Below are 13,959 nucleotides of genomic sequence, written 5' to 3'. Positions count from 1 at the left end.
CAAATATACTTCTAAAAATTAATAAAATATTATTATAATATCTGTCAAAGCAATTGGTATAACACCCTTTTTTATCAACAACATTAAACACTGTTAAAGTAATGTTTGGAAACTCGATTAAAATCATATTTAAAAAAAAATAATGTTTTTTATTAATTTTTTTTAAAATTGTTTTAATATGTCGATATTAAAAATAATTATTTTAAAAATATTATTTTAATCAATTTAAAAATAAAAAATACTTTAAAAAACAACAATAACATTTTCAAACACCTTTCATGAAAACGAGTAAAACGTGCAAAACAAAATGCTAATTAACTGAAAACTAGTTTGAAAAACAACAATGACATTTTCAAACACCTTCCATGAAAACTAAGAGTAAAACATGCAAAACAAAGTGCTAATTAACTGAAAACTACTTCCATGATAAATGTATGTGTGGTAGAGAACTCAGCTTATGAAAGATTGTGTCATAACCATCTAGTAAGTAGTCTAGTGGTAAGAGTTTAGGATTAAGAAATTTGTTCTCCCCGTGATCTCAAGTTCGAGCCCTTGATTGCTAATATAATAGCCACTGGAGACTTACATGGTCGTTAATTTCAGAACCCATAAGATTAATCGAGCTGTGTGCATACAAGTCCGGACACTCGCGTTAATCCAAAAAAAAAGAAAAAGAATGTGCCATTGAATCTTGTTATAGTTTATGCAGTCCGTGATCTAGCAGACTCCATTTGATTTACACACAACAACCACAATGTCCTTCAAATTCGCAGAGATTACACTGATAATTTTCATAAATGAGAACAAAACCATTCTACAAAACCATCTAAATACCGATCGAAACATTTAGCCAAAGTGAATCAAAAGAATCCAGACATGCATAACCCCTAGTCAAGCTTCTGATCAATGCTTTCCTTGCGTTCTATACTTGACTTGCTGAGTATGACCACACCAATTACAATGAGCAAGGCACCTGCGAACCACTGCATGACGGGTTTGATTATCAGAGACAGATAAGTTAACGAGTAAAATAACCAATCTAGGGTGCTTTGTTTTGTCCACAAACATCTCAAGTTCCACCATACATCTCTGCGATCATATTGACATCATTCTCAGGGGTGAATCAGTCACTAAAGGTAGAAGGAAAACATGAGCAAATTTTAGTGTGGATCAGCTTGCAGTCACAACCGTGGAGAACTCAAGCCTAAATCATTTTCCTTCAATATGTTAGCTGGTGTCTTTTTAAAGGGTTCATCAATTTTAAGCAGTGATGCCAACCAGAATAAACTACAACCACGCATAGCTTATAGCATCCAACAGAATACACGGTCAGGACTTGAAAAAACTGCTTCCTATATTTGAGAATGCTTACATTGTTCTTCAGTTGACAATATTTCTAACATGGTTAACTCACAATGAGTCATGTCAACAGCAGAACTTATGGATGCAAAGTAGACAAAAAATAAAATTTCCAACGTTGGCACGAACAGCATCCAGTGATTTACCTGAACTGATAGCGTCTCCTTGAACAAAAAGAAACCAGCAAGACCAGAAGACAGGAAATTCGCAGCAAAGTTTGTCACCGTGGCTTGCAGGGATGAAAGAGCTTTAAGGCTGTTAACGTAACATCCCCACATTGTCACATTAAATAACACAACCAAACCATATTTAATCACCTGTGAAGATCAGGAAAAAAAAAATCACCAATCAATTTATAGACAAGAACAACAATTGAAAATTTTTTAGAGACTATCTACTCTTTGCTGAATTGGGTTATAGACAGATTATGATTTAGGGGAGAGAATAAAATCTAAAATCCATCTGGGATTAATCAGAGATTAGAGTAATTATAAGATTTATTACCTGATATGAAAAGAATTTTGCAGCAATGGCAGCAAAAGCAGCATTTAATCCAGCAGATATTGCCCACACGTAGCCTGTTCTTTTGGTGCCATCCATTGCCAAACTGCAAGAATTCAACACAGCAGAGAGGCTGCCATATTTAGCAAAGGGTGCCGGGCTAAGCAAGCAACGATGTCGTTTGAAGAAAGGGTAAGCAACAAGTCGTTTGAATTTCTTCCATATAGCACGTCGTTATGATGATGACTCGAGTGAGTTGATGCAGTTACGACTCGGAGGGTTTTACCTCACAAAAGAAACACAACTCGTCCACGCTGGGAACCCTCGTTTGTAAAATCTATCCAATCAAAATTAGTGCTTGGACGTTGGCGATCCTGACGCTTAAAGATCAAGCAATCTCAGCCGTTGTTAGATTTTTAATCTTCTTATCTCACGTTAGTTCCAAGAAACCGACATAATCCCCATTTTGCCACTATATAAGGCCTGTCCTCTCTACGTCTTTGTTTCATAAGTTAAAAAAATCAAAATATCTCTTGGTTAATTTTAAGAAAGGAGATGGCTCGTACCAAGCAAACTGCCCGTAAATCAACCGGTGGTAAGGCGCCAAGGAAGCAGCTCGCCACCAAGGTGCGTATCTCTAGGGTTTCGGCTTATCGTGTTCTTAATTAATTTATGTACTAATTTTCTGTATAAACTTAGGGTTTCAAGATTTAATTCTAATTCTTGTCACACTATTTTATTCAATTAATGGTAATTATTTGGTGTGATGTAGGCTGCAAGAAAATCTGCTCCTACTACCGGTGGGGTCAAGAAGCCTCACCGTTATCGCCCTGGAACTGTTGCTCTCCGGTAACGATTTCCCTAATTCCAGTTATTTATTTTTAATTGATCGTGTTTTTTCAAACCCTAATTGCAATTTTTTTTTTCTTTGAATCAATAGTGAAATCCGGAAGTACCAAAAGAGCACTGAGCTTTTGATCCGCAAGTTACCTTTCCAGCGACTTGTTCGTGAAATTGCTCAAGACTTCAAGGTATAATAATTTCTTCTATGATTGTTTTTATTGTATGAATTTCTGTATCTGGCGTTTGATACCTATGGGTCTGTTGTTTTTGGCAGACTGATTTGAGGTTCCAGAGCCATGCTGTCCTTGCACTCCAGGAGGCTGCTGAGGCTTATCTCGTGGGTCTGTTTGAGGACACCAACTTGTGTGCTATTCATGCCAAGAGAGTCACCATCATGCCTAAGGACATCCAGCTTGCTAGGCGTATCCGTGGTGAACGTGCTTAAGCCCTGTTCTTAGTATACTAATTTTAGTTCATTGGATTTGATACAATTAGTTTAGGTTTTATAGTTTCAATTCACTGTTTGCTTTTGATGTCGAACTACTGTGAACCTAATTGAGGTATAGTTGATGGATTTTTATGTGGTTTCGCTCTCAATTCTGATTATATATTTTTGTGGGGTGCTGTTCATTATAGTTGGCCGCGCTACTGTGTCATTGATTCTATTAAAATTCTTGATGATAAGAATGAGGAATGGCTAGAGGTTACTCAGCCTCTCAATGCCGAACAGGACTTAATGTTCCGTCATCCTTAACCTGTAAAGCATCTAAATTCCAAGAGTCGGTAGTAGGCAAAATCCCCTTTTCCAAATCATTCAATTTGCTTGTGGAGCGTGGTGTGACGAATCATGTCATCTTCCATGATAGGATCGTTTATCAGACGATAATGCGTGTCAGAATTAGATTGGGCTGGGAAATTATATTCAACACCAGGTATCGATTAGGATTATTATTCCTGGAGTCTGAAATGGGATGCGGCCTTTTTCTAAGAGGCGGATCGTGTCCCAATCCAGGCAATTGCCGAGCCTGTAGAATAAAAAGCTTAAACCAGTGCAAGCTTCTGGTAAAACGCAAAAGATAGATTTAAAGAAGTGACCTTTTCCAACTTATGGAAGTGCTTTGCTTTACGTAACCTAAGAATACAGTTCAAGCTAGCCTAACCATATCTTGCAATTTCCTATTGAATTTAGTCCTAGGAGGCGAATATTATGACCGAAGGACCATAAACGTCAGCAGGCTCAACCAGGTCAATTAAATCTACGGCCTAGTGAACTATTGAGAACTTTTATCTAAGATGTTTGATGTATAAGGCCTAGGAGGTCCATTAGATGGCGTTTTAGTGGTTTAGGCCACTATGATCCAACTTTCTTTTCTTTATATTTGGATTTTCGAAGGACGATCTATTTGCCCAGTAGCCAAACAGGGGGATGATTTCGATGATGAAGGCGGTGTTTTAACTTTCCACACTCGTTTTTTAAAATATAAAAAAATAATTTTAAATAAAAAAATTAAACCACAGCCAAAAGTAATACATCGTCTGTACTGCACTGCAAACCCTTTATAATCAGACGCACCCGTAAACTTTTAGAATGAGGTCCAAATGATATCCCGTGCAACACTAGCGGCCAACCTACGCATGCTTATCTTCACCCTCCAGCGTAGCCGCCTTTGAACTCTCTTTTGGACAAATAATAACCCCATTCAGTCCCTTTGTAGTCTTCTTTAGATTAAAAACTAGTATAATTACCCGTGCTTTGCAAAAGCACTGGGTTGGTATTAATATTTTTTTAAATGTAAAAAAATAGAAGTATATAAAATGTTTCAAGCGACATGTGTCTGACGACAATACAAGATCTAAAAATCTTGGATTTTGGTGGCTGTGCTAGACTCGATAGACTTGGGTCTGGCGGGCATGTTAAACCCAATACCTGACCCACTTTTTTTGGCTATTGAATCATGCTTGACCCATGTTTTTTTTCCTGTAATGGGCACCAAGATTTTTTAGGAGGAGAGAGGGCAAAGAGGGAGGGAAAACCTCCCCTTCTAGACCTTTTTTGTGGGCCTTCTCAGCACACGCGCCTTGCTACTATGCTTGGGTGGCAAGGCACATTGAAAGATGCCCCTTAAAGCGGCTCTCGATTTTGTTCTGGGGCCGCACACGCCATCTAAATAGCGCGGGCGGCACCCACCCGCTTGTGCGTGCCCAACACGTTTCAGCCATTACACTGCTCCAACTGCTTCAGCACGTATTTGAAATGTTTCAAAGAAAATGAAAAGACGAAGAAACCCTCAACTGCATACTTAACAAGTTTTTTTGGTTAGGACAATTCCATCATTACACTACTCCAATTCACAGTGATTTATGTCTAGGTGAATAGTAAAATGATGAACAGTAAACCAAGAGGAGTTCTAGTTTTCTTGGTAATTAATTTATTTCCCGCGTTATCTAGAATGTATTTCAAATATATAAATATTTTTGATATTGTCATTAAATTTAGTATTACTCAAATTTGAAAACTTCGGCCATAATTTTTGTTTAGCTTGAGTTTTAAATTAATAATCGTGACATGTCCTTGAGTTTTGAGCACGTCCAAAGAAAAAAAAAGAAACAGGTTGGGTTTATCCTAATTAATTTGTGATCTGAGTTATGAATTTTACTGGTTCAATTAATTGTTTTATTTTTTTATATGATAAAAAATATAAAAATCGATTTACCATCAACTCAATACTGAAATATATAATTAAATAAAAATTTCAAGGATAAAATTAATAAAAAAAAATGATAAAAAGAGACAAAAATAAAAATAAAAATAAAAATACTAAAAGTTAAAATTAAATAAAAACTTAACATTAAATAATTAAATTAAAAAAAGTCCAATAAACCTAAAGGGCCCATTACAATAAAACCCAAGGCATGTGGGCTTAAAGCAGACCTGACAGCCTAGACCATTAATTTTTCTTTTTAAGAAAAAAAAAAAAAAAAACAAACTGACTTGTGCCCCCGAATTCTTATGTTAGCTTAGCCAGTCATTTCTCGGGGGAAATCAGAGGAGTTCGTCCCAAAAAAGAGTGAGAGCCTGAGAGGGGCTGTGTAAGCAAAGGAAGACATCTGTCTTCCTAAAGAAAATATTGCTGATAGCATGAATAGAACTGGTTCCCTTGACGTTGACCGTACATTTATCACTTGAGCTACAATACGAAGTTGTTAATTAAGCTATTAAAAAATACATCGATTTATTTTACCAGTTAAATCGACTACACGCCATTTATTTGTTTTTATTATTAATGTTTATCCTTAGAGTCTCACTTGAATGGCATATTTATAGCCTTCCAATATAACCAATCCCAGTCTAAGTTTGCATTGCAGCTCTTGGAGGTGGAAAGAGAAGAAAAGAGAAACGAGTTAAATTCAACCAAGAAAAGACCATCTAAATAAAAAAATCCAACATGTAACGGTAAAACATCATATTTTCTTCAAGCGTGTTAAGTATAAATCGGAAAAGAATTTTTTATTCTTTAATTTCTTGTATAGAATATTACGTAAAGGGATCCAAGACCAAGTTGTAGAATCTGATTGATCTAAGATCTTTTCTATCTGGAATTTAGACTAATCTATATTGAAAATAAAAATAAATAAAATATAATTTGATTTAATAAAAAACCCGGATAGATATAAGATAAAACCTAATTAAAACACAAAGATTTTTTTTTAAAAAAATTAAAACAATAATGTTTTGATTATTTTTTAAAAAGAAATTTGTTCATTTCTTGTTGACCCTTTTAACTTTGATGTAAGCCTTATAACCATGACTAAAGGCTAATAAATTAGAAAATGGCTGGTTTGTCTCTTCCTTTCCACGATTCCTTAACAAATCTCATCTGTATGATCAGTTAAGTCTGTCTATTCTTCTTCTGCCAGTGCAAACAAAGCCAACGCTGTGAAAGTTGCATCTTGAAACAACATCAACGTTGTTAATAAAGACAATTCATCTCCTTCCTTATCACTGCAAACAGAAATTTAATGCATGGGGCTGTAACTTGAAAAGCTAAAGGATTCACGCGGCGGCGACTTCATTTCTTGTATAGCTCCCTTCCGCGCGTAGGTTCCTTCTATGATGGCTTGATTTCCCGATTTCGAAAACAAAGAGACGTACAGAGGGATGGTCGAGAATAGAAACTAGTAGCCGATCCGTCTAGAAAAACTAGCTCATTCGAAGGAGGCGGTTATAGAAAGAGACCAGGGTATAGGTAGGAGGATGGTGTAATCTAGAATACCTGTACCAATGCTCTCTACTTTTTATTTAATTTTTATCAACTAATTTTATAGATGAATATTTGCAAATTATCTAAAGCACCTCAATAAAAAATCTTAAACATTTTGTGAAGGCAATTGTTATAGTATTTAAGGATGAGTACTACTTAGAATATTGAACGTTTGTGATCAATGTGGTTTTCATAGAATGTTGAGAAGCATTGATTGCAAGCATTGAAAATGATAAAAATGTCTAAATGCATGCATGACATGATATGTATTTAGTTCATGTTCACAAACCAACAATTATTGTAGATTTCGTGGCCTCGAATGATCTTTGGATCATATGTAATGTTTTTCTGGATTACCAAGGTTTTAAATAAAATCAATATTCTAAAACGATCTCATTTTAAAAAAAAAAACTAGTAAAAGGGGGTTTACCTACATCTTTTCTGAACTAGCAGCAAAGCATGATACATGTGTTAACTATTTATTAAATTGTCATAACTATACAATGAGATATTATCTTGCTAATGGTATATTTCTAATATTTAAAAGTTTTTTTGTTGCAACTCAAGAGTATGTAAGGAAGAATGTAAAGCGAGCTTTTGATGTTAGGCATGATTTTCCATAATTCATGAACCGACATGTTTAAAACTATTGTAATGTTGTGAATTATTCACTACTTTCCTTGTCCATTAGATTTAATCATAGCTTTGAAAATGCAATGACTCTGGCAACCCATTGAATTGAACTTAATTTTATAGCTTGAGTAATGGCAGAAAGCGTGAATGAGTAAGAACCGAAGTTAATTTAAGCACAATTAGATAACTTTAACAATCCCAAGGATCTTCATAACATCAGACTTTGAGATCCAAGACTGGTTCTTCAACCTTATGTTCTATCTGCTGGATGACGACTTGATTTCAAAAGTAGCAGCTACTCTTTGGGCTATATGGAATCAGAGGAATGAGAGGGTTTGGAATAATGTGTTAATGCCTGCTCATCAAGTAGTCAAGAGGGCTATTGAGTTTTTGAATTCTTGGAAATCAGCTCAAATGTCCTTCTCCAATAACAGTCCACGACAACAGAGGTAACAAAGATGAGAGAAGCCACATGTTAGCCATGTAAAGTGTAATTCTGGATGCTGAGATTTTTGGGGAGGAAATGGCAATGGACACAGGTTTTGTAATTCTAAGATGGCTGAAGCCATGGCGTTCAAGCGAGTGCTGGAATATTCAATCGCTCAAAGTTACCACGATATAATTATTGAGCTGGATGTACAATCTGTAGTAGCTGATTCAACTACTGCATAAGCTAATCTTGCAGAGTATGGGCTTGTTATCAGAGATTGCCAACTGTTGATGCAAAGTGCTAACAACTATATATAGAGCTGCCCGTGTAAAGAGAACTGCCAATTATGTGGCTAATTGTTATTGTTTAGCTAGATTTGCTGTTCAGTTCAGTGGAATTGTAACATGGAGTCAATCTCAATAATTTTTGTCTTCAATTTTAGCTTAATAATGCAAGAATCTTCATCTCAATAATAATAATAATAATAAAAACAGTCCCAAGGATCTAACATTTTGACTGCAAGAATTTCAAGACATCACCAAGATGAATGACTACACATCAAGGAGTTTCAATGCCAGCTGCAGTTTCAAGGATAGTTAAACACCTATATGTTCTAGTGTAGTTACCAATTTGGTCCTTTCCTAAGTTCTTCGTAGGTTGCCATAGGTCAAAGCCAATGCATTGTTTCTTGAAACCCCACGAACCAGGCAACCATTTGCAAGAACCCGTTTTGGTCTCTACAAGAAAAAAAAGAAAGCTTGGAGAAAAAGAATAAAACTGGTTTTTTTTTTCTTTTTTTGTGGCTCAAGATGGTAGAAAAAATGCAAGGATTAACCAGAGCCTCAGGAGCTTCAAAATCAAACAAAGATGCATGAATTAGTTTACCTTTACACTTTGATTTCCTCTGTGTATCACCACCATATTTCATTAGGAATAATAATTAAAAAAAAACAACAAAAAACAAGAAAAAACAAATTAGTCGATTTTCTTTTTATAACATTGAGGGGTATAGATGAACTAGTCGTATTCTAAATTTGTTCCTTAAAAATCACCAGTTCGAGTCCCACAAATCTCAGTATCATTAGAGACTTATATGGTCGTTAATTTCAGAGCCCGTGGGATTAGTCGAGGTATACACAAGCTAGCCTGAACACCCACTTTAATAATAATAAAAAAAGCAAAACCAAATTATTAATTCATCTGGAATCTAAAGAAACCAAACCCCACCTTTATCAAAGAATTTTAGAGAAATTGAAGTATACAAATGCTTTAAACCACTCCAATGCGAGAAAGGACCATGACCCAATTCCAGCCACCTATCAACCCCCTCCTCCACCTTTCCTTTCCCCACTGACCAGCTGCAAGCACTTTCTTTTCCCGCAACCACGTATGACGTACCTGCAGCCCCCTCCTCCACCTCTTTTTCATTCCATTAGCTATTATAGCTAAGGAGTTGGTTTGGCTAGTATGAACATGCATGGATGCTCTTAACTCTCAAAAAGGCTAATAAGGGGTCGTTTAATTATGCGCACATCGATCAAACCTTTTGAGTTGATCATTATCTCATTAATAGAAAGAAATACATTTTATCTCTGTGGGAACAAGTTGAAACAACTTTTATTGTCGATGACGATGACCTAATTAATTCACAGTGAAGGTGCATGCCCTCCTTTAATGCATGTATTTAGATTTTGTCACCGTGATTGGTGATGAGTATACGATATATTCAAGGGTGACAAACTTACTTCGGGTGCATAAACTCTACACAGGTCCATTGTCAACTCTATTTAAATGTGGAATACTCATGTGAGATTCACGGTCCATCGTAACTTTGTAATATAATCTTCCCCAGACCACCGCTCATAATTCAATGGCTCTCTATTCCTTCCCGTGTCAGAAAATCCTTTTCCACTTAATTTCCATGATCGGTGCCTGTTATCACCTTATCATCTCAATACCATCAAGAATATTTTTCTTTCACGCTTCAATCTTTCCTCGAAGGATGGCGATTCGATGTGTAATCCATTAATTAATAAAAAATAGTAGATCACAAGATAGAAAATGGGATAGGTGCAAAAATAGTAAAAATACTCGCATCAAATTAATCACAGGGGAAGAAGCTATTACGATTCTTTTCGTAAATGCCTACAAAATAAATAAATAAAAATGATAAACCAACCTGTGTATTGGCACAATTATGCCAAAGCAACATATGAATCTACACGTTTAGATATATAATTTGACCCAAATGCCTATGCTAGGAATATATTGATGAACCACGTATAAGATGTAATAACCTGAGGGTGCAAGGTATCCGGAACTGGGCGTCGTGACTTGAATGTCATAAATTGATGTGCGCACATAGGTCACCTTCTCGTTCCTAAGTGCCAGCAGCCTATGATTCATAGAAAAGGAATGTGTGTTGAACGCTGGTGCAACCATTGTCACCGACACCATATCTGCTTTTAATTTTCCTATGACCTTGAACCTTACCCACAATTTTTGTCCGTAACCAATATATTTACCTTTGGAAGCGGTTGATGAGACAATTTTTGGTCTCAAGTACTTATTTTTTGAATCCAAATATGGTGGAGAGAATGCTTCTAAACTCAATTCAGTTGGAAATAAGACCCTAGTGAATTCATATCCACTATGGGGATTGCTTCCACCAACAAGAACCCTGCCATCACGAAGCAAAATTGCTGCGGAATGGTACATTCTTGGGATGGTACTTGGATTTAGCGGCTCAAACCTTGAACCTGCTGCACCGTCGGGCCAATAGAGGACGGGGTTCAAGGCTGGACTTCGCCCATTTTCCCACCCGGCAGTACCATCTCCAGCTCCGTTAATGATCAAGACAACGCCGTTCGGAAGCAATGTCATATCGCCCATTACTCTAGCACAGGGCATAGTTTCCATTACCCATTGAGGACTTGGTTCGTTTATCTTGATCCGGCCACAAGTATCCAAAGCTTTGAGAAATTTACGTTCTGCCGATTTACGTTTTGTCGCCATTTCAAAAGACCCTTTTGGTGCACCTCCACATACCAAAACCTCAGCTTCAATAGTTGCAGCATCTAAGTTCTTCAATGGAAGCAACACTGCAGAACCTGTACTTGGATAGCTTCTTGGATCACCTCCAGGTATTGCTGGATAAGTCTTCACCACCTTGCCCGTCTTGTAATCGAACAATATGGCTCGATTATTGGCGAAAATGAATAAATTCCCATCACTGTTGAGAAAAACAAATGGATATAAGTTGTTTTCACTGCCACGATCATTAGTTTGCAATAGAAATGGCAAACTGTAGACATCCGGGGAAGAAGTTTTGGGATAAAATTCATAATTGAATTGCCTTCTACCACCAATAATGATTTGCTTCCCATCTGGCAGTATATGATTAGTGGCATACCATCTTCTTGCCTTAAGACCATCACCAGTTTCCACCCAATCACAATCACCATTGCATGGATAGAAAGTCCTGACCTTACGTTGACCATCATTGAAACCACCGGTCTGAATCAGACTCCCATCAGGGACTACAGCACCTGAAGAACACCATACATTAGTTTGGACCATAAGTGGCCTGAATTTATTAGCCAAGACATCATACTCAACAGAATGAGCGGTGCAGTCATATTTGATAACCAACTCCCATGAATCATTTCGACATTTTCCATGTGGTAATGAAATATTCGACTTGCCATAGTCAGTTCTATCATAGATTACTACACGGTCATTATTGAGGAGTTGCATATGCATAGCTACTATGCCAATGTTTTTCTGCAAGAGTTGCCACCTGCCACGACCAGCTGCGGAGGTCACTACCCGGTGACATGGTTGGACAGCAAAGAACAGTTGCAAGAAGAGAAAGAAGAGTATCCAAGTATAACGATGCATTGATAGATTCTGATGTTTTTTTTACCTATTATTTTATGATGAGGATTTGGTGGGGCTGTGGGTGTCTCTATACTATAAATTATAAGTTGTCTGCCAGTAGAACTGCGTTGTTTCAACACGCTAGCTTTTGAACCTCGAGAGATAAGATTCAGTCAATCTGGACAGTGAAAGCGATGAGTTTGCTGTCAAACACGGGTGATGAACGGACAGTATATGTTTAATTCCTTATAGGCTCTATGAATTCCAAGGGAAAATATAATTTCATACGCAAGATGTTTAATTCACTAGTTTGTCTTTCTTCAAATTTTTTTTTTAATCTTACAATAAGGACTTCTATTTTTGTTATCTTTTTTCTTAAAATAAATATCTAATGAAAATAAATAAAGTCATATATTCTTCTACCATAATTTAAGCCAATAATAATAATAATAATAATAATAAAATTTTAACCGTGTTTTCAAATACAATCTAATATAAAAAATTACTTGATATTTATTTTTATGAGTTTGCTTCAATTCATGTATTCTTGGACAGTTGTTATTAAAAAATAAAGCTACAACACATAACATTTTCAATATAAATATATATTTGTTTATTGTGAATTATAATAATAAAATTACAATTTATTTTCTTAAAAAAACTATTATAATGTTCCATTTGTAGGTGTAAAATGATATAGTTTTTTTGATCAATTTGTTATTTAATAAATATTCAAGAGTTTTATTATCTTTTTATCATATTTATACATGGTAAAATGATTTTGACAATCTTGGTTGGAGATGCTCTAATGGTGTTTTTTTTTTTTTTTGGCTGTCAGAAGAGCGAGTGCAGTCCACAGTGTTTATGATAAGAAGTTTGGAAAAGCGAACGCGTTCTAATAACTAGTCTGGTAAAAAGCATTCCCCCCCAAATTTACCAGTTCATCGCCTAAAATTTATTGTGGTGTACCTTGTTGGAATTAGCGTTTGAATTCTTCAATTATTAGGCCACCATTTGGTCCGTTGCATCTAAATTTTGGTGAACGAATAAGTGCCACCATTTAGATTTAAAAAAAAAAAAATATTATTATCACAATATATTAAAAATATTAACGAAATAACACGGTTAAAAAAATAATTATTAAAAAAATATAATTTTAATATGACATGTTTTTATCTCTTTAATAGAATTAATTGTAATGTCTATTGATTATTTATTTATTTTAAATTAATTTTTAGATAATAAAAATGATTAATTTATAGTAAATTTTTTTTAAAAAATATTTACACGTAATAAAATTATAATAAGTTGAGAAGTTTCATTACCTTTTCATCAACTTTCAAGAAAAACATCCATTAAAAATTCATTATTATAGGTTGATCTAATATCATAAAACCCTCACCACATAACTAAAATTTCAAGAAAAATAATAATTATAGAGTTTGTTTATTAAAAAAAAACAGATTGAAAATATTTTGCACTCAACAAAGTACTCATGCATGCATAAAGTAATTTCATTATCTTTTTGGTTAATTTTTTTAGGATAAAGCCCATAAACAATGAATTGATACATGTATAATAAAACCCTTAATATATATATAACAAAGTTGAGTATTAAAACTATAAACATAAAACATAACAAATCAAGAACAACATTAACGCATCATAATACCGAACATTATATTTCTTGTATGGTGTTGGACAATCTGCTCTCGTTGTATCAATCCATTCACGGTTCAATCTTCATGAGATTTTAATGAACTCCATATTGCTTTGTTGGGTTCTATGGATATTCCTGGTCCAATATGATGGTGTGTACTTTGGACCGTTGGGATAATATAATTTTGATAAGTTCAAATTGATAATCCTTGTTTAAGTAGAGTATTGTATGACATTCAAATGTATATTTTAAAAAATTAAAAGTTTTTTTTAATTTTAATTTTGTATGTTTTTAAATGGATTTAATGAACTGATATCAAAAATAAATTTTAAAAATTAAAAAATATTATTATAATATATTATTTTTAAAAAAAAGCTCAACCACTCCTGTAC

General features: G+C 34.9%; 3 protein-coding genes across 4 annotated transcripts; 1 reads left to right on the top strand and 2 right to left on the bottom strand.

Annotated features, from left to right (window-relative positions):
* Nucleotides 1-661: 661 nt before the first annotated feature.
* LOC7493948 (uncharacterized) lies at nucleotides 662-2,100 on the bottom strand. Of its 2 annotated transcripts, XM_002306871.4 has the most exons (3): nucleotides 1,864-2,068; nucleotides 1,506-1,676; nucleotides 662-983 (listed from the first exon to the last, which is right to left on the bottom strand). In XM_002306871.4, the coding sequence occupies exons 1-3, from the start codon at nucleotides 1,957-1,959 to the stop codon at nucleotides 888-890; spliced, it is 363 nt and encodes a 120-aa protein (XP_002306907.1). In that variant the 5' UTR covers nucleotides 1,960-2,068; the 3' UTR covers nucleotides 662-887. The 2 variants fall into 2 exon arrangements, with proteins under 2 accessions (XP_002306907.1, XP_006383734.1); XM_006383672.3 differs by lacking the exon at nucleotides 662-983 and having other exon boundaries at nucleotides 1,337-1,676; nucleotides 1,864-2,100.
* Nucleotides 2,101-2,319: 219 nt separating this feature from the next.
* Nucleotides 2,320-3,338, top strand: LOC7477652 (histone H3.3). The gene is made up of 4 exons (XM_002307666.3): nucleotides 2,320-2,487; nucleotides 2,633-2,709; nucleotides 2,801-2,891; nucleotides 2,978-3,338. Exons 1-4 carry the CDS (start codon nucleotides 2,416-2,418, stop codon nucleotides 3,146-3,148), a joined length of 411 nt encoding a protein of 136 aa, XP_002307702.1. The 5' UTR covers nucleotides 2,320-2,415; the 3' UTR covers nucleotides 3,149-3,338.
* Nucleotides 3,339-10,128: 6,790 nt separating this feature from the next.
* LOC18099684 (aldehyde oxidase GLOX) lies at nucleotides 10,129-12,059 on the bottom strand. The gene has a single exon (XM_006383671.3). It carries the CDS (start codon nucleotides 11,926-11,928, stop codon nucleotides 10,255-10,257), a length of 1,674 nt encoding a protein of 557 aa, XP_006383733.3. The 5' UTR covers nucleotides 11,929-12,059; the 3' UTR covers nucleotides 10,129-10,254.
* Between the last annotated feature and the right edge of the window lie 1,900 nt (nucleotides 12,060-13,959).

The sequence above is a fragment of the Populus trichocarpa genome, chromosome 5 (assembly GCF_000002775.5).
Source record: "Populus trichocarpa isolate Nisqually-1 chromosome 5, P.trichocarpa_v4.1, whole genome shotgun sequence".
Taxonomy (NCBI): Eukaryota; Viridiplantae; Streptophyta; class Magnoliopsida; order Malpighiales; family Salicaceae; genus Populus; species Populus trichocarpa.
Note: the sequence above shows the minus strand (reverse complement) of the source record. Positions and strands in the feature narration are given on the sequence as shown.

Coding starts and splice junctions, on each gene's coding strand:
- LOC7493948 (XM_006383672.3), bottom strand. CDS start 1,959: ATGGATGGCACCAAAAGAACAGGCTACGTGTGGGCAATATCTGCTGGA. Junction 1,677..1,863: donor CAAAATTCTTTTCATATCAG/GTAATAAATCTT, acceptor TGATCTTCACAG/GTGATTAAATATGGTTTGGT.
- LOC7477652 (XM_002307666.3), top strand. CDS start 2,416: ATGGCTCGTACCAAGCAAACTGCCCGTAAATCAACCGGTGGTAAGGCG. Junction 2,710..2,800: donor CCTGGAACTGTTGCTCTCCG/GTAACGATTTCC, acceptor TTGAATCAATAG/TGAAATCCGGAAGTACCAAA. Junction 2,892..2,977: donor AAATTGCTCAAGACTTCAAG/GTATAATAATTT, acceptor TGTTTTTGGCAG/ACTGATTTGAGGTTCCAGAG.
- LOC18099684 (XM_006383671.3), bottom strand. CDS start 11,928: ATGCATCGTTATACTTGGATACTCTTCTTTCTCTTCTTGCAACTGTTC.